Consider the following 18,910-nt stretch of genomic DNA (forward strand, 5'->3'; position numbering starts at 1 on the left):
GGGTGCACCTCAGCTTCCCTGTGTCTCTCAGTGGCCTCTGTGGGGTGCACCTCACCTTTCCCGTGGCCTCTGTGGGGTGCACCTCAGCTTCCCCGTGTCTCTCAGTGGCCTCTGTGGGGTGTGCCTCAGCTTCCCCATGTCTCTCAGTGGCCTCTGTGGTGTGCACCTCACCTTTCCCGTGGCCTCTGTGGGGTACACCTCAGCTTCCCCATGTCTCTCAGTGGCCTCTGTGGGGTGTGCCTCAGCTTCCCCGTGTCTCTCAGTGGCCTCTGTGGGGTGTGCCTCAGCTTCCCCGTGTCTCTCAGTGGCCTCTGTGGGGTGTGCCTCAGCTTCCCCGTGTCTCTCAGTGGCCTCTGTGGGGTGTGCCTCAGCTTCCCCGTGTCTCTCAGTGGCCTCTGTGGGGTGTGCCTCAGCTTCCCCGTGTCTCTCAGTGGCCTCTGTGGGGTGTGCCTCAGCTTCCCCGTGTCTCTCAGTGGCCTCTGTGGGGTGTGCCTCAGCTTCCCCGTGTCTCTCAGTGGCCTCTGTGGGGTGTGCCTCAGCTTCCCCGTGTCTCTCAGTGGCCTCTGTGGGGTGCGCCTCAGCTTCCCCGTGTCTCTCAGTGGTCTCTGTGGGGTGCGCCTCAGCTTCCCTGTGTCTCTCAGTGGTCTCTGTGGGGTGCGCCTCAGCTTCCCTGTGTCTCTCAGTGGTCTCTGTGGGGTGCACCTCAGCTTCCCTGTGTCTCTCAGTGGCCTCTGTGGGGTGCACCTCACCTTTCCTGTGGCCTCTGTGGGGTGCACCTCAGCTTCCCCATGACTCTCAGTGGCCTCTATGGGGATGCACCTCAGCTTCCCTGTGTCTATCAGTGGCCTCTGTGGGGTGCACCTCAGCTTCCCTGTGTCTCTCAGTGGCCTCTGTGGGGTGCACCTCACCTTTCCTGTGGCCTCTGTGGGGTGCACCTCAGCTTCCCCATGACTCTCAGTGGCCTCTGTGGGGTGCGCCTCAGCTTCGCCATGTCTCTCAGTGGCCTCTGTGGGGTGCACCTCACCTTTCCCGTGGCCTCTGTGGGGTACACCTCAGCTTCCCCATGTCTCTCAGTGGCCTCTGTGGGGTGTGCCTCAGCTTCCCCGTGTCTCTCAGTGGCCTCTGTGGGGTGCGCCTCAGCTTCCCCGTGTCTCTCAGTGGCCTCTATGGGGTGCACCTCAGCTTCCCTGTGTCTCTCAGTGGCCTCTGTGGGGTGCACCTCACCTTTCCCGTGGCCTCTGTGGGGTGCACCTCAGCTTCCCCGTGTCTCTCAGTGGCCTCTGTGGGGTGTGCCTCAGCTTCCCCATGTCTCTCAGTGGCCTCTGTGGTGTGCACCTCACCTTTCCCGTGGCCTCTGTGGGGTACACCTCAGCTTCCCCATGTCTCTCAGTGGCCTCTGTGGGGTGTGCCTCAGCTTCCCCGTGTCAGTGGCCTCTGTGGGGTGTGCCTCAGCTTCCCCGTGTCTCTCAGTGGCCTCTGTGGGGTGTGCCTCAGCTTCCCTGTGTCTCTTAGTGGCCTCTGTGGGGTGTGCCTCAGCTTCCCTGTGTCTCTCAGTGGCCTCTGTGGGGATGCACCTCAGCTTCCCCGTGTCTCTCAGTGGCCTCTGTGGGGATGAAGCTCTGCTTCCCCGTGGCTCTCAGTGGCCTCTGTGGGGTGCACCTCAGCTTCCCCATGGCTCTCAGTGGCCTCTATGGGGATGCACCTCAGCTTCCCTGTGTCTCTCAGTGCCCTCTGTGGGGTGCCCCTCCACTTCCCCGTGGCTCTCCAGTGGCCTCTGTGGGTGGCCATCTGTTTTGCCTGTGGTAAGGCTGACTCTGCTTATGCAGCACAGAGTTGTCCTCACTGCTGGTACCTGAGCTAGGCAGGCACCCACATCCCCGGGGTCAACCCTGAGTTGGCTACAGGGGCGCGATGGTGTATGAAAACCTCAAGTGAGTTTTCCCATTAGTCTTTTGGGGCTTTCTGAGATGACAAATGCAGTATGTGCATCGCTGCCATGGGCTTTAATCCTTGGGCTTTAATCCTATTTAAAATTTATTTCTGCTTTTTCTACACAAGCCCACAGATGACTCGGGCTGGTGCCATTGACATTTTTCAGAAAAGAGCTTTTGATTTAGGGACAGATTTGGGTCACTTTTCCAACCTGCTAACTAGATGTGGACCACTCTCGTTTATTTTTTTCCCCAATTTTGGTATTTCTCCTGAGAGAAATCTCTAGTGCCAAGGTTGTAAATGTCAGACATTTAAATAACTTGAAGAAGTCTTTAAAGACCTGCAGCTGAGAACTCTCTAAGGATCAACATTACTCAGCTCAAAGTGTGGCCAGAAACACCTCTTACACAACGTCAGCTTTCCGTTTTAGCCTTCCTTTTTCCAGATGTTCTAATTCTCTCCTCCCAACTGAATTCAAACCTACCTAATCAATACCCTCTCCCCTGACCCCGCCCCCCTCCACAGCACTGAGCATTGAGGTTAACTCTGAAGGTCTGGGGAGGCAGGGAGAGTGGGAACACGCACAGGAGATCATTTCAAGGCAATGATGAAGTCAGTCTTTAAGAAGTCTGACTGAGGCAGTTTTGAAATTGGTGGGAGCTCCTGGACAGCCCCATCCTTTCTCTTTGCCATCCTCTCAGGGGGTGATAAGGACCCTGAAAGCTTCCTTGACCCTCCAGGCAAAATAAAGCAAACAGGGTTTTTCTGGCTCTTTAGTCCCAAGGGGGAGCTCCCAAGAGGCCCAAGGACAGAAAGCACAGGTCCCTTTTGCTCTAGACATCCAGGCAGAGGTGGACTCCTGCCTGACCCCTGACCCAGGGATATATTTCCTCCTGCTGGCTCCCAGGCCTCCTCATACCCCTGCCCACAGGAACACCTTCACTTCTGGCCAGGGAGAGCTTTAAGGGGCTCCCTGCCTGTCTGAGGCAAGGCAATGCCTGCGTGTTAGTGGAGTAAGTCACGTGCCTGCCTCCCTCCCGGTTTGTCCTTCCCTCTCTTCCTTTCTGTCTAGGTCTTTCCCCATCCCTCAGACCCACACCTGTTCACCTCACCCCTGTTCTTCATACCCTTCCTGCCATGTGCTGCTCAAAGAGGGATGCCTCTCAGAAGGCCTGCACTTTCATTGGCTCAAACTCTCAAACTAAAAGTTGGGAGTCCCAGTGAGGGATTCCTGTGACGGGAAGGGCTTTTGCAGTGTTCTGGAATCTGCTATACCTCAGGGAGAGACGATTCTTCATGAATCCACACTCTAAAACCTCCTTTGTGCCTTTTATGATTAAGGTTCTTCCCTACTTCCTTCCCATCCCGTGGCCTCTCAATAAAAACCCCCTGGCTTCCTCTGCCACACCCCAGACCCTCTCTCTCCTCACACCCCTTGCTGATGGTTCCCCCTGGGCTTCACTTGTCCTCCCCACTCTTCCCCAAGCAGGAAGGGGCTGCTCCTCCGTCTCTGCCAGTACAGCTGGGGCCTGGTGCTCCATAAGCCTGGTTTAATGTGGTTTTGCTGAGACCTGGAGACTCGAGTTTAAGTCATCTTGTAGCCCTGCACTGATAATCCCCTCAGCTTCAGTCTCATCCTGTGTTTTTGTTAGTTGGGCCTCGATTCTTCACTTAGCACTACTTCTAATTTTTCTTTGGGTTGATTAACTTATATTAAATAGAAGTTAAAATTCACCCTACCATCTGAGCCTTTAGTTTCTCCTCCTCCTTTTTTAGGCCTCTGGGGTCCTACTTCCCCTATTTTGCCAGGGGCACAGTTAATCCTTTCCTTAAAGGTGACTGGCAGAGGCCCTCAGCCCCCAGCAATGGGGCAGGCTGGCATGTGCAGGGAGCCCTGTGGCAGCAGGGGACAGTTAGCCCAGGGAGCTTAGAGTCTAAGCCCTCCTGGCTTGGAATGGTGGGCCTGGAGCTGTGGTGGAGATGGGTTGAAGAGGAAGTGATATTTACAAAGAAAGAAGGTGAACCTAAATCTGGGCTGTCCCAAGCTTGTGCTATCCAGTGAAAACATGAAAACCAAAGGAGGAAGCGAATGAGGAGTGGTGACGGGACCAAGCATCCGGGGATGTTCAACCCCACGTGCTCGAGTCTGGCTGAGGCCTGGACCACATCCGTCCACTGACACTATCCCCCACCCCCACTCCCACTCCCACCGTGGAAGATTTCTGAGAATCACAACATTGTCAATAACGGCTCCCCAGAAAATCTCCTTGAATAGAATGGAATTCCTCTCTGATGGTTCACAAGGCACAGGAAGGTCTTTTCTGCACTTGGAGAAGGGGAGCGGGAGCTCATCTGACAGTATGCTGGGTGACTGAGGGCTGACTGCCTGATGGCAAGTCCTCCCTGCCTGGGACCCCAGTTCCACAGCCCCACAGCACTGGGGCTCCTGCGTAATAAACTCTTACATTGCACACCCCCTTCACCTCCCAGCAAGCCTGCCAGCCGGCTACCTCAATTTTCAGTCTGAATGATTGATTGCTTCAATGGGCTACAACACAACAGAATTAAGATAACACACACTGTAACTTTAAGGACTGCAACATGACCCTCGCCCCATTCCAGCAGAAGGCCACTGCCAGGACATGGTCTTTATTTTGTGAGTCGAGCCCAGACTGAAAGCTCTGAGCTTCAACTGCCCTGTGTTACATGCCCCCTCCAACTGGCATCACAGCAGGCCTGAGAATCTGGAAGGCAGAAGGGAGAGTGCGGCAGAGAAGGGAGAGGGTATCTCACAGAAATGCACTTTTATGCAGTGGGCCTCCCAGAAGCTCTCCCCAGCACCATCCTTCCTGCTGCCAGTCAGTGAATCCCAGCTTCATGCTCTGTGCTAGTTCCACGGAATGACCACGGCTATTATTTAGTTAATATTTTCCTTTAAACTGACCCATTTAGAAAACAAACCCAGTTCTTCATAAAGAAACCTTATGTCTCTACCATACATGGAAAACTAGTATCATTTGTCATTTTCAATCAAAATAAATAAATTGAATCTCTGTAAAGACAAAAGGTGTTCTGTGGCCCACGTAAATCATCATCTTGGGTGCTGCTGTAGTAGGTTACATGTTTTCAATAGTAAACACTTGGGGCCTAAAGACATTGTCTTAGGGAGAGCCTCAGCCACGTCTGGTCTTTGTCATTTTTACTGTAATACGCATCCCCTGACCACTCTTCCTGGGTGCACGCAGCCTGTCCTGCAAGTACCTAGGCCCGACCCATGGTGCTGAACGTGCACGGGGACCAACTTACAATGCGTGGTTTGAAGGGTGGCTTGATCTTCTTCTGCTCCAGGAGCACCCAGTCAATCTCTTTGAAGAATGGGTGCTGCTTGATGGCGTCCTCGCCGTTCTGCGATGCCACACAGCCCAGGCGCTTGTGGGGATTCTTCGTCATGAACTGCAAGGATGAGGACAGAGTCGGAATTAGTGACAAAGGCCTGGCCAGCGCAGGCTATAAGGGACAGATGGAGGTCAGCCAAGGCAGCATCTTCAGCATCGCCTCCCAAGTCTGTTCTTTGCACTTTCAAGGGCCACATCTGTTGGGTTTTCTTTAACTCTTACATAGAATTGACTATGTCCCAGTCACCATTCTAGACATAGTACATGTATCAACTCATTTCATCCTAATGGCCTACGAGGTACTATCATTGTCTCTATATTATAAACGAGGCACTAGAAGCACACAGAGGTCAGCTAATTTGGCCAAAGTCACCCAGCTAGTAAGGAACCAAGCTGGGATTATGCACTCTCTTACTGACTCTCTGATCCCCCTCAGATTCTCAGGTCTTCTCATCAGGGAGACTGAGGTCTGATAAACTCATTTACATGGAGAGGTCAACAGTCCTTTTTGAGATAAGGAATAAGGACCAGGTAAATGATCAAATGTACTAATACCTCCTCCAGCTCCTTTCCTATTCCTGGACCCAGCCCCTCTCCACTGTTTTTATGTTTGAATTTGCAATCTTGACACAAAATGCCCATGAAGGTCAAAAGATAAAAAACAAGAAAAAGAAAGGCTTATTCCTTTTCAATGCTTGTAGGTGAAAATCACATTGATGTGTTTTATATTTTCTGGGTGGTGTCTGGTGATCCCTACACACCCAGGTGAACTTGTTATTCCTATTAAATGAGTCGGTCCTGAGGGTAAACATTAATTTAATTGAGCACACGTATACCAATAAAACCTTGGGGAAAAAAAGTGCCAGTAGGTGGAAATATTTCTGATAGCTACCCGAAATAATGGCATGTATGTATTGTATGTGCATGTGTGTTAGTGACAAAATGTCACATTTCATAGTGTGAAGGCTGAATATGTATCTAAACAGAGGAACTTGAGAGAATAAACTATAATCCAAAGGAATACATCTTTGGTAGAATTTCAGGCTTCATCAGCAAGGGAGAGAGCCTCTAACTATTTCTTGCCTGATGCCCTTGGAACCAAAGCACCTGGCCTCGAGTTCAATGCGATTGGAGGGGGCAGCCCCAGATAAAGAGTGAAAGGGGTGGAGAGTAGGTGTGAGTCAGGAATGGTACCAGTGCACCTCATCCTTCTCATCTACAAGTCAGCAAGGTGACCCCCACTTTAACACCTTGGATGGCCCCCACCATGAAGTCCATACTCCTTAGTTTGGCACACAGGAGCTCCTCAGCCTGAACCCTGTCTACCTTGCTGTCCTTTTGCATTCTTTCTTCCCTCTGGTTGAATGTCCCTCTCCAGTCCCTAGGCCTCCTCTAGGAACTACTCAAAATGCTACCTCCTCTGTGAAGCCTCCCCACATTCCCTCCTCTGTTGATATCTTAGACCCCATGCTTCTGGTTTATTTAAATTATAATTTGTCTAAACATCTCTTCCCCTTGGTGAGCTCTATGATTTAGGAATCTGTCTTATCTGCCCCAAACCTGGCTCAGTGCCTGGTTCCCACTGTACACTCAGCAAATTGTGATGATGGAGTGAGGGGCTAAAGGCTGGGCCTCAGGGCATAGTACTGAGGGAGGGAGACTGTGGCACAGCCACTTATTGTTGCACAGGTTGTGCACTGCATACTTCTATGATACAAATGGCCTTCTCTAAAGTTCTGCATCACCTTCACATAGGCAGTAGCCCTCGGAGACACAGCTCAGTGGCTAGAGTCATGGAAATCCTGGCCTGGCCCTGCAGTCAAGTGACAGTGTGAGGAAATGAAGTGTTTTGAGGCCAAGGGTGTAGTAGATTCCTCACTTCCTCAGCTCCTCCCGTCCTCCCTTTTCTGGGAGGGGAAGTATCAGGGTCAGGGATACACATAGAGGTTTGGGCATCTTAGGAAGCTGCCCCTGAGCCAGAGGCTCTTCTCAGTTGGAAGATGCTCTTCTCATGAACGTCTCACCCTCACGAACTGGTTAACCGGTTAGGCACGACTTCTAACTTCTGGATCTCTGTAGGTTAAGGTTTCTCAGCCTTCATGCTATTAACATTTTTGACTGGATACTTCTTTGCAGGGTGGGTGGGGGGAGCTGTCCTATGCATTGCAGGCAGTTTAGCAGCCTCCATGGCCTCTACCTACTACATGCCAGCAGCACCAAAAGTATCTCCAGACATTACTGAATGTCTAAGGGAACAGGACAAAATTGCCCCTAGTTAAAGGCCACTGCTCTAAGGCCTCCAAAATAAAAGGGCTCAGCTGGTATGCTGGCAGGGGACTCACAGGGAGGTGTGATGGGCTGGTGTTGGGGCCTGGGATGGTGGCCAGCTCTGCTGGGCATGGTGTTCTGGTGGACTTGGGTGTGGCTGAGGTTTTCCTTTAGTTACTCAGCTGACTTGGGAAGAGATGGGGCTCCGGGAATCAGGAGGCAAAAGCTCCCATGTCCACCCCAAGTTAATTACCCAAGAGAGTCCTCTGCAGTGATTCAGAGTTGCAGCTCCAAAGTGTAAGTAGAGGCAGAACCAATGAAGATATGCCTGTTGCAAGATCTCATTGAGTGGAAAAAGCAAGATACACCATTGACAGGAAAATGAGATACGTGTACAGCATTCCTACCATTGTATAACACAGAAAAAGAAATAAGAAGTTATATTTGTATTTGCTTGTATATACCTAAAGAAATTCCAGAAGGATATATAAAAGCCTCAAAACATAAGTAGAGAGTGTGTGGGAAGTGGGCAGATAGAAGCAAAGATGAGACAGAGACCTTTCACTGTATCTGATTTTGTGCTTTGTGTTTTTTAAAAAAATAGCATGTGATCAAACCAGCAAGCAAATAATGAAATATTTAAGGCCTAAATATATAAACTGAACAAAACAGAATTTGAAAAGTTGGACAATCGAGTCCCCCTAAGCAAGGCTCCTTCCCACTGGGTGACGTGCCCTTCCTAAAGTGCTTTCCTGTAGGAAGGTCAGAATGGAAGAGGTTGGGAGCCATTTTTGGATACAGACAGTCTCGCTGAATGCCTTGCCTAGCAGGTGCCCTGTACTCATCGGTGAAAATCCCTTCTCTCCTTCCTTTGCACACACATGAGTCTCCATTCTGTACCAAGTGCTGTGGTGAGTGATGAGACACGGTCCCTGCCCTCACGGGGCATGTAGAAGAGTAAAGGAGGCTGAGAAGAAACACGTAATTGCCAGAGAATCAATTAGCTGAGACTGTGATGAACTCCCCGAGAGAAGCACAGCAGGCTCTGACAGTGTGATGGGCAAGGAACTTGGCAAAGCATTCCCTGAGAGGCAACACCTAGGCTGAGACCTGAAGGAGGAATGTACCTAGGCAAAAAGGGCACAGGGGAGAGTGGTCCAATATGGCCAGAGCCCAGCAGATGACGGGGAACGGCTGAGGGGGAGGCGGGGCCTGATGCAGAACCCTGGAGGCTATGTGGAAGAGAAGGTCTTTATCTAATCACAATGTGATGAGTTTTAAGTAGGGGATGAGGCGTGAAATGGCTAGATTTGCATTCTTAAGAGATCACTCTGATGGACGTACAGAGATGAGAAGGAGACAAGAAGGGCCGCCGCCCGTTAGGAGGTCCTGCAGTTCACCAAGGGAGAGGCGGTGGTGGCTCCAATGGGGATAGTGGGGAGAAGGATGGAGAAAGGTAACTCAAATGGAAAAGGTTAGCAGGGGGAACGGACTTGATGACTAGCTGTGATGGGGAGAGAGGGATTGTACCCCATTTCTGGTCTGTTTAGAAAGGAAGACAGGGTGCCATTTACTGAACCAAGGAATTTGAGAGTGAGCAGATTTGAGGGGGACCATCCAGAGCTGTTTGGGAGTGTACTGAATGTGAGGGACCCCTGGCCAGCTGAAGGGAGAAAGTGAATAGGGAACTGTAAACAGGCCTGGAGGCTGGAAGATGGGTCTGGCTGGGGATACCCCTCCCTGAGTGCAGGGTGGGAAGTGGGAGACTGCTGTGCAGGGGAGAGCACAGGGTACCCAGAGGACCCGGGGCCCAGGCCTGAGGAACAAGAGAGGCGGTGACCAGAATCCATTCATGAAGGAGCCGAACAGGGGCCCGCGAGTGACACCAGCAAGGAGCTGAGAAGAGCTCCTTGAAGGGGTCCATCAAAGATTCACCCAAGAGGCACCCAGGTCAAAGTTTTCCTTGGCTCTCAGTTGAACTAGTTGTAATCATTTAATTGAACTAGTTATAATCATTTAATGTTTCGAGATTTTTACATAAAAATCTGGATTTCGTGCTTCTCTTGGAAAGCCAGATCTGGTGAGGTGAAGTCCTCGTTGCTGCTGGGGGATCATGAGGGGTCTCCGTTTACCCTGCCCCACCCAGTCCTGTTCACCTTCCACAGCTCCTGCTGGGCTCTTGCAGGCATTTAACTTTGAAATATGTGATAAAATGCAAAGAACAGAGAGCTAAGAGCTGTTTCTGTTTTCTACCAAACAGTTACATAGCTCCTACAATGTGCTTGGCACTGTTCTCAGCCCTTGGGACGCGTCTGAGAAATAAGCTGGAAAACGTTCCTGCCTTCACGAAGCTCAGTCTTGTGGAAGGAAATAGACAATAAACATAATACATAATAAATATAGTGGGTTAGAAAGTGGAAACTGCTATCAGGTATCAACTGAGCAGGATAAAGGTGGATAGGGAAGGGGACAAGGTTTAGTTTTTTGTAAAAAAAAAAAAAAAAAGCCTCACTGAGAAAATGCTACTGAGTCAACCTATGAAAACGTTGGCACTCAGAGGGCAGCAGGAGAAAGGGGTAGCAAAGGAGATGGAGAAGCAGCCGCCCAATGCCAGAGGAGACCCAGTCCCAGAGGGCGAGGACAAGGAGGACTTTAACACGGAGGGGCTTGGCTGAGCCAGTGAATGTGGCTGGGAGGCTCCAAGGCAGGGGTCCTGAAAGCTTCAAAGAGCCACAGGGCGCCGAGGAGAAATGCGGTGGCTGGGGGGGGGGGGGGGGGGGAGGGGGGAGGGCCGTGAGGACATCAAGGCAGAGAAGTGCAACAGAAGTAATTTCCACGAGTAGCAAGAACCATGCTTGGAGTGAGAGGCCCAGCCCAGAACACACATTGAATTTGGAAAGTTGGATAAACTAGTATCCCTAAATAAGACTAGTACCCCCTGAGGCCTCCTCACTGGCTTGGGGCAAGGGCGGAGGACTTTGGAGGCTGGCAGGAGAGGCACCCTCCAGACCATGCTCTCCCCAGCAGCCAGAGCTACCTTCTAGGTGTACCAGCCAGGTCCCTCCCCTGTCTGGTCCTCTGAGGGTTAGCCCTGCACTGGGAATCAAATGGAAGCTCTCGTGGCATAAGAAGCCCTGCATACCCAGGCCGGGCGCGGTGGCTCACGCCTGTAATCCCAGCACTTTGGGAGGCTGAGGCGGGCGGATCACGAGGTCAGGAGATGGAGACCATCCTGGCTAACACGGTGAAACCCTGCCTCTACTAAAAATACAAAAATTAGCCAGGCATGGTGGTGTGTGCCTGTAGTCCCAGCTACTCGGGAGGCTGAGGCAGGAGAAATCGCTTGAACCCGTGAGGGGGAAGTTGCAGTGAGCAGAGATCGTGCCGCTGCACTCCAGCCTGGGTGACAGAGCGAGACTTGGTCTCAAAAAAAAAAAAAAAAAGAAGAAGAAGAAGAGGAAGAGGAAGAGGAGGAAGAAGAGGAAGAGGAGGACGACGAAGAAGAAGCAGCCCTGCATACTCAGACACCGCCATCCCGTCACCCTCCTCGTGCCCACTCTCCCTGAGCTCCTTTTGGGTTGTCCACCCTGGCAGATGTTTTCTAGTCCAAGGCCTGTGCACTTGCTGTTCCTTCTGAACAGACGCCCTTTCCCCCAGTAGCCACCTGACTGAAACCTCGCCTTAGTGTCCCCTCATGGGACAGGCGTTTCCAGACCCAAGAGCACCCCATGCAGCCTGTTACTCCTCATTTCCTGAGCCTCTGCATGTGTCTTTTTGCACTTGTTACCATTTAGTACAATATACAGTCATTTGTCTGTTCATTTATTCACTAGTCTGTAAGCAGGGACTGTGTTCTTTGTATCACCAGCGCCTGGCATAGTGCCTGCCAATAAATATTTATAGAATAAATGAATAAATAGTCATTACTAGATGCTCAATAAATATTTGTTTAATAAATGAATGCATGAATGAACATACTCTATTTGCCTCCTTCACTTCTCTTATCCCAATTGCGGCTACCTATTGGTATATTTTTAATTTATTAAAAATAATAAATAATTCCACAGGATTGGAAACTTCACAAGGCAGAGACCAGGTCTCACCAATACTTATTCAGCATCTAGCACCATGCCTGGCATGTTGGAAGTGCTCAACAGATAGTAGTTCATTGAATGAATGAATGAAAGAGAGAGGGAGGAGAGTAAGGGCAGAGGGGAGAGAAGGAATGAGGTGAGGGAAAGAGGAAAGGAAGGAGGAAAAAAAAAACTACAGAAAAGGGTAACATGTTCTGATGTGGAATTTTCTAAAACATGGTACATGCACCCTCAGATACCTACAAAATGGTTTTAGATCTTTCAAAAATTTGTATACAATAATTTACATTAGGTAGGGCGTAGTGGCTCACACCTGTAATCCCAGCACTTTGGGAAGCCGAGGTGGGTGGATCATGAGGTCAGGAGTTCGGAACCAGCCTGGCCAACATGGCGAAACCCCATCTCTACTAAAAATACAAAAATTAGCTGGGCATGGTGGTGGGCGCCTGTAATCCTAGCTACTCGGGAGGCTGAGGCAGGAGAATCTCTTGAACCCGAGAGGCAGAGGTTGCAGTGAGCCGAGATCACACCACTGCACTCCAGCCTGGGTAACAAAGCAACACTCCATCTTGAAAAAAAATTACATTAATTCATTATGGCAAGTGATACTGATTTTCTACCTATGATAATGGTATAAAATTTCTTTGTAAAATACAGGCTGGGCACAGTGGCTCATGTCTGTAATCCCAGCACTTTGGGAGGCTGAGGTGGGCGGATCACCTGAGGTCAGGAGTTCAAGGCCAGCCTGGCCAACATGGTGAAATCTTGTCACTACTAAAAATACAAAAATTAGCCAGGCATGATGGCGGGTGCCTGTAATCCCAGCTACTCAGGAGGCTGAGGCAGGAGAATCACTTGAACCCGGGAGGAGGAGGTTGCAGTGAGCCAAGATAGCACCATTGCACTCCAGCCTGGCCATTGCAGTGAGACTCTGTCTAAAAAAAAAAAAAAATTTCTTTGTAAAATACATATAATCAGGTAAATATTGGAAGTTGATTAAAAGAACAAGAAAAGCAAGTAATAGTGCAGAAGACACTTGAAGATGGCAAATTTTGTGACTATGATGTGCAAACAACTGAATTTTGGGGCATTCAGATGAGTGGAAGAAGCCAAGTCTAGAAGTCATGGTCCCTGGGCTGTCACCCTCATCCTGTCTTAGCTCAGAGGGTGACCCTGGGCAGACTGCTTGCTTAACTTCCCTGTACCTCAGCTTTCACGGATTTCAAAAGGGGACAGGTAACATCACTTGCTTGACACAGTACAAGCATTGTTACATCGTAGAGATGGCTGTGCTGAGAAAGCATAAGGGGTTTTCCCATGTGAGGGATGATTCCTAGGGAAGGGTCAGTCTCTGTATTATGTATCTAAATCCAGCAGGACTGCATGAATTTCCAGTGTACCAGATCTTTTCTGATTGGCTCTTGAGCCACAGTGATGCTGTCATGGACACAGGTGGGCGGTGCCCTCCCTCCCTCCCCTCCTCTCTGTTCTCATCACAGGTCCCTGATGAAGACAGGCCACAGGTAAGGAAGGTATGGAAGTGGCAGACATGATGTCAGCACAGTTGAGTTGCTTCTGTTCCCTCTGAAATGCTGGAGGACACAGATGTACACAGTGCCTCATCTCAGGAAGCACAGACATGCGCTCCTTTTCCCACCAGAAGAGCAAGTCATCTCAGGCCCCATTCTCTTGGCAGCAGTCCTCTGCACTGTGCCTGAACTCCCAGTGGCAACTGCCCTTAATCCTTCCCATTCCATGGTGATGAGCAGAGGTGGGAGGGAGAAAGCTGGACAGAGAAAGGGAGAAGGGAGTGTGTGTGTGTGTGTGTGTGTGTGTGTGTGTGTGTGTAGGGGGAGGAGCCCAGGAGAGCACAGCCATGGGTGAGGGGCAGTGACTCACAGCTTTCAAGATGCTGACAGCCTCCTTGCTGAGCCAGACTGGGTACAGCACGTCGTCATGGAGGATGGACTCAAATAGGTCGTCTTCATTGTCAGCCTCAAAGGGAGGCTGTCCAGCCATCATCTCGTACATCAGCACCCCCAGGGCCCACCAGTCCACGGAGGGGCCATACTCCAACTCCTGCAGGATCTGTTCAGGAAACCAGCAATGTCAGGCACCATCAAAGGCTCCCACCCCAGTGACACCCGTGCTACGAACGCCCATGGGAAGGACTTCAATTCCAACTTGCTCCTCCCTACAGTTGAGTCCTAGTCCTAGAAGTTCTAAATCAGCAAATTCAGTGACAGTTGAGTTTGGAGGCACTATGCTGGGGGCCGGCTATCATCTTTCCAAAGTCAACATCGACAGTCTGTCTTCCAGTGGGAACAAATTCCTATTTCTTTGAGCACCAGATAAAGTTCCTGACTGGCATGAGGGCCACATTTTAAAAAACTGCATATTTTGACACTAAAATCAGGGTCAGGGGAGCACGATGAAGACTGAGAGAACAAGCTGTAAGTGACTCAGAGTGCAGCGAGGTCAGGTCTCCCATCTCACACAGTCCAGGGCACAGCTCACTGCCTGAGTGGAAAGGTGAGCAGAGGTCTTCTTTAAATGGTGCAACACTCAATTTACCTGAGCCCTGTGCTCCTGGAGAGGAAACTGCAATGAATAAGTCTCCCCCACCCTGTAATGGTCTACCTATAAAGGACCACTATACTCTTGCATATTCTAAGAAAAAACCCCTCTCTATTGTTCATCATGATTCCCATAAGATCCACTGAAGAATCCCCCACTTTGCCTGCCTCTACAAAACCCTAGGCCCCCTTCCTTTGGGGCCACCTTCACTAATGAACCCCCTATTGCAATAGCCAGAATCGAACCATCTCCTTGATTGTCTGGTGCATTTTGTCTTTGACAATGGTCACTTATCTATGCTGTCTCTCTTTTTCCTCTAGCCAAATATGTAGAGTCAATCACTTAGATTAAATGCATGTATGACATGATGCTACTGAATACAAGACATCTTTTCTGGCTGGGTGCAGTGGCTCACACCTGTAATCCTAGCACTTTGGGAGGCTGAGGTGGGAGGATCACTTGAGTCCAGGACTTCGAGACCAGCCTGGGCAACATGGTAAGACCCTGTCTCTTAAAAAAATTAGCTGGGCATGGTGGTACGTGTCTGTAGTCTCACCTTCTCAGAAGGCTGAGGTGGAAAAATCACTTGAGCCTGGGAGGTTGAGGCTGTAGTGAGTCATAATCATGTGACTGCACTTCAACCTGGGTAACAGAGTGAGACCCTATCTCAAAAAAAAAAAAAAAAAGGATCTTTTCTGATTGGCTATTCTATTTGATCTGTGCTCCATACACATATGTCATAAATACATGATACACACACATGCACATATAAATATGTAGCATGTCAATGACATATATATAAATACATATATAAAAATATATATATACATACATATATATATATATGGAGATGACATCCAATAGAAAAGACTAGAATTTAATATCACCTTTCAGCTGTATAGAGCTTTGTATTTTACAGTATGCCTTTAAAATATAACATATATAAATAAAATAAATATGTAGCAGGTCAATGATGTGTTTGGCCCAGAGGAAAAATAAATGCTGAGCTGTCCACTCTACAAGGAAGAGATCATGAGGTGACATTCCCATTCCACAATTATTTTCTCTTCTTATTAGAGTGGGATTAGGCATGGCTCTGCCCAGAAACAGGAGGGTGGATGAGATGACCTATCCAGGTCCATAATTCTATAAAGAATTTTAAAAAGGGAAGGAGAAACAAGGTTGGAGTGCATATCCTGCAAGGGGGAACACTTTGAGGACCCTGAAAAAAAAAGGCAAAGTTCATGCCTAGTCATTCCAGCCCATGGGACACCTTGGGCAGATAATATCTCAGGCTGGGGACAAGGCTCCAATTTAGTTCTCAGATTTCATGGTGGCCAGGGAAGAGGAGGCTGAATTCAAGTATCTGGACTTTCTGTGGTCTACTCAAAATACCCTTCTAGAGGTTACAAATTGCTTAGGATGAATTAGAAAGATTTGGATAGAAGAAGCATTTAGAAACAGTTAAAACACTCACAGTTTAGAATCTTCTGAATTTGGAATGAAAAGGAATTTGAGAAAATGCAGCCAACTCTACATTACTTGGGGCTGGTAATCTGTTTAGCTAATATCTTTGGTCTAAGCCCAGTGGTTAGTGTTCCTTGAGCTGTAAGGTCAAAGCTATGGGCTCCACTGTCCTGAAGAGCCAGTGATTCTGCTATGCTCCAAAGCCAATGCCAACTCCTCCCTCAACCTCAGAAGACACAGCGCCCAACTTAAGACCCCTGCCTGTTCCTATGAGTTGCAGGCACTTTCTCACTTTCCACATACCACTGCATCGTTAGTTATTTTTTCATGGCCAACGGTCTCACCAGTCCAACTATAAGGTACCAGAGGGTAGGAGCTGTAACATGCTACTGAGCCCACTGCCGTGGCCAGCCTGTTCTATCATCCAGGAGACAGTCAACATCTTGTGACTGGCTAGCATGCATGGCCACTGTGTGTATCTACTGGGCATGCTCCCTTCTCTTCTAGCCTCAGGGCACACTGGGTGCTACAGTGGCCGCCCTCCAGCTTCTCGGAAGGAGGCAGCTGGGTTCTGTGCCTTCAGGGGGTGGGGAGAAGGTGGCTTGTGTGTGCTGAGACTGGATGGTGCTGTGGAAACCACAGAGCCGCCCTGCCACCCCGCTCCAGGCCCCTTCCACAGCCTTCTCATTTTGGGTGGCATCTTTTGTAAGATTCCTTTTAGGCTTGGCTCTAATTATCTGCTTCCTAATTAACTGTCGGCAGTGGATCTGGGCAGAAGGGCAAGGCTTCCATGTCACGGGAAGTCACCTGGAGCCAACCCCTCAAGTGCGTCAGAGCTCGGGAGAAGGGAGAAGGGAGAAGGCATTGGCCCTGACGATGCTATTACCAAAGGCTGGTGGCCACTTCCTGGGAAGCAGGGGCTGGGAGTGGGAAAGCAGAGGGGGTGCCATGGGGCATATCATGTGGCAGGAAGATAAGCCTTGGGGCAGACCTCATGCCTCCAAAGCTGTCTCTGGTTTTGAGGTTAGCTCAGCACCTTACCACCTCTCCCATTTGAATAGAGGCTTCTGCTTTCTCAAGCATTTCCATGCTCTAATCTCATTAGATTCTCAAAGCAGCTTGATGAGGTAGGTAGGGCAGGAGTTATGGCTCCCATCTGAAAGATGAGAAACCTGAGACTCAAAAACATTTTGTGACTTCATCAAGTCATCAAATGCTCATGTGTACATTTGTGGTCAAATCTGGACTCAAGACTCAATTCTCAGGATTGCGTTTCCTATCCCATCACACAACCCAACAATGATGATAACCATGAAGCCACCATTTAGCCAGCACTCCCTGTGGGCTGGGCACTGGGCTAATGCTTTAGAGGCATAATCTCATTTAATCTTCCCAGTAGCCCTCGATGAAGGCAGAAATACCTTTATCAGCTGTAATTTGCCTACAGCAAGACCAGGGATTGTCATTGCCAGTGCAGAGATGTTTCTGCACAGTGGGCACAAAGGCCAGAGCAGGAAGGAAGAGTGTCTGTGCTTCATTGTGAACAGAGATCAGAGTTGTTCATTGTGAGTCTCACCAATGGACTGCTTTTCCTGAAAGCTGAGTGGCTATTTTGTTCATTATAAAGTGAATGTTCTGTCTTGGGTTGGGTCCTTAACTATAACATGGGCTGTCAACTGTTAGACTCTGGCATCAACTTACAGAGGAACTGGAACTGAGTATTCTGACAATGAAGAATGAACGATGGCATCAACTTACAGTGGAACTGGAAGTAAGTATTCTGACAATGAAGAATGAACGAAGAACACGAGAAAAGCAGTTCCCTGTTGAAAGCTCTCGCTTTCATTTATTGCTCCTTGAAGGCTGAATTCCTAGTGTTCTTGCTAAGGAAATACATTTGCAGAAAGACTGAAATCCCTACTCTTTAGATCTCTTAGAAGATAAAGATTCTAAAGGGAAACTACCTATTACTCATCACCTTCACTTCGAGATGTTCCTCAGGCCTCCCCTGTCTTGTGTGGTCTGTGAAGCCTCCTGACCATCAGTCCCTCACTCCCTGCCTTCTGATCTGCACAGCTGTGGCCTTCCTTCTTCCTGGGATGGATCTGACTAGGACTCTCCTCCACTGAAACCCTGAGTGGGTCCACAGATCCTACAGGATCAAAGCCACATTCCTTGGGTCTTTATCCCAATCTCATTCATTACTATGAGCACCAGGAAACCCTATGATCTAGCTACACTTTTTAACTGTCCTGGAAAAGACCAAGATGTTTTTGTCCCTTGGCCTTTGCTCATGTTGGAATGTCATAAGTTGTCATTTTTTAACAAACCTTCCTAAGATCCTGATTTGTGTGCCGGATCCTGGCAGTACCCAGATTAGAAACACAGACCCTGCCCTCAAAGGATCTAGGGCCCAGGGACACTGAACCTCCTTTCCTGTCCTGCCCCCGTTCCAATCCTGTTGTTTTCAGGAATACCCTCCCCATCCCTTCCGTCAAAGGAAATCCTCATTCTTTACAACTCAATTCATCCACCAGGTGCTCCAAGAAGCCTTTCCTGATCCCTGAGGATACCATCTTCTTTTATGTGCCTATTTATTCTGCTTAATTAGTTGTTTACTTATCTATCACTCCCTTTAGACCAAAAGCTTCTTTAGAATAGGGACAAGTGTCTCAGTCAGTTCTTTATCTCCACATTGCTTTGTGCCTAGCACGTGCTCAAACAATGCCCACTGAAAGAAATGAGCTCTGAATGTGCTAATACCTATCCGCCATGGGCGATGTTTAGTGGGGATTGGTACTTCTTTCCTATCTTACCTGTCTCAGAACCATGAAGATCATTTTGATTGTCTATGACAGGCCATGTCTTAAATCTGAATCACATCACACTAGTTATCTCTCAGTTTGGGCAGGAATAAGGCAAACAAACACTTCATGCCGAGCAAAACATCCCAAACAACTTTCAGGAAAGGCAACCTATTAGAGTGTTTCACAGTGAACATCTCTGATATCTGTATATAATGAGGCACAGTCACTCTCCTCTTCCTGCTCCATCCTGTGTACTCACAGCGTAGAACTGCCACTATGCGGGAAATAGCAAACAGTTCCTAGTTTTACTGTCAGCAAATTGTAGCTGATAAAGTGAAGTGCTCCCATGATCAATGATGCTCCTTTATTC

At 49.1% G+C, this 18,910-nt stretch overlaps 1 protein-coding gene across 18 annotated transcripts in view; it reads right to left on the bottom strand.

Annotated features, from left to right (window-relative positions):
• Nucleotides 1-18,910, bottom strand: part of PRKCE (protein kinase C epsilon) — a 537,105-nt gene that overhangs the window by 24,996 nt on the left and 493,199 nt on the right. For all 18 annotated transcript variants that reach the window (XM_003308992.7, XM_016948463.4, XM_054677822.2 and 15 more), the window contains 2 exons: nt 13,589-13,777; nt 5,239-5,385 (listed from right to left, as the gene is read on the bottom strand). In XM_003308992.7, coding sequence (XP_003309040.2) covers nt 5,239-5,385; nt 13,589-13,777 — 336 coding nt within the window. The remainder of the gene's footprint in view (nt 1-5,238; nt 5,386-13,588; nt 13,778-18,910) is intronic.

Source organism: Pan troglodytes, chromosome 12 (genome assembly GCF_028858775.2).
Source record: "Pan troglodytes isolate AG18354 chromosome 12, NHGRI_mPanTro3-v2.0_pri, whole genome shotgun sequence".
NCBI classification, from domain to species: domain Eukaryota; kingdom Metazoa; phylum Chordata; class Mammalia; order Primates; family Hominidae; genus Pan; species Pan troglodytes.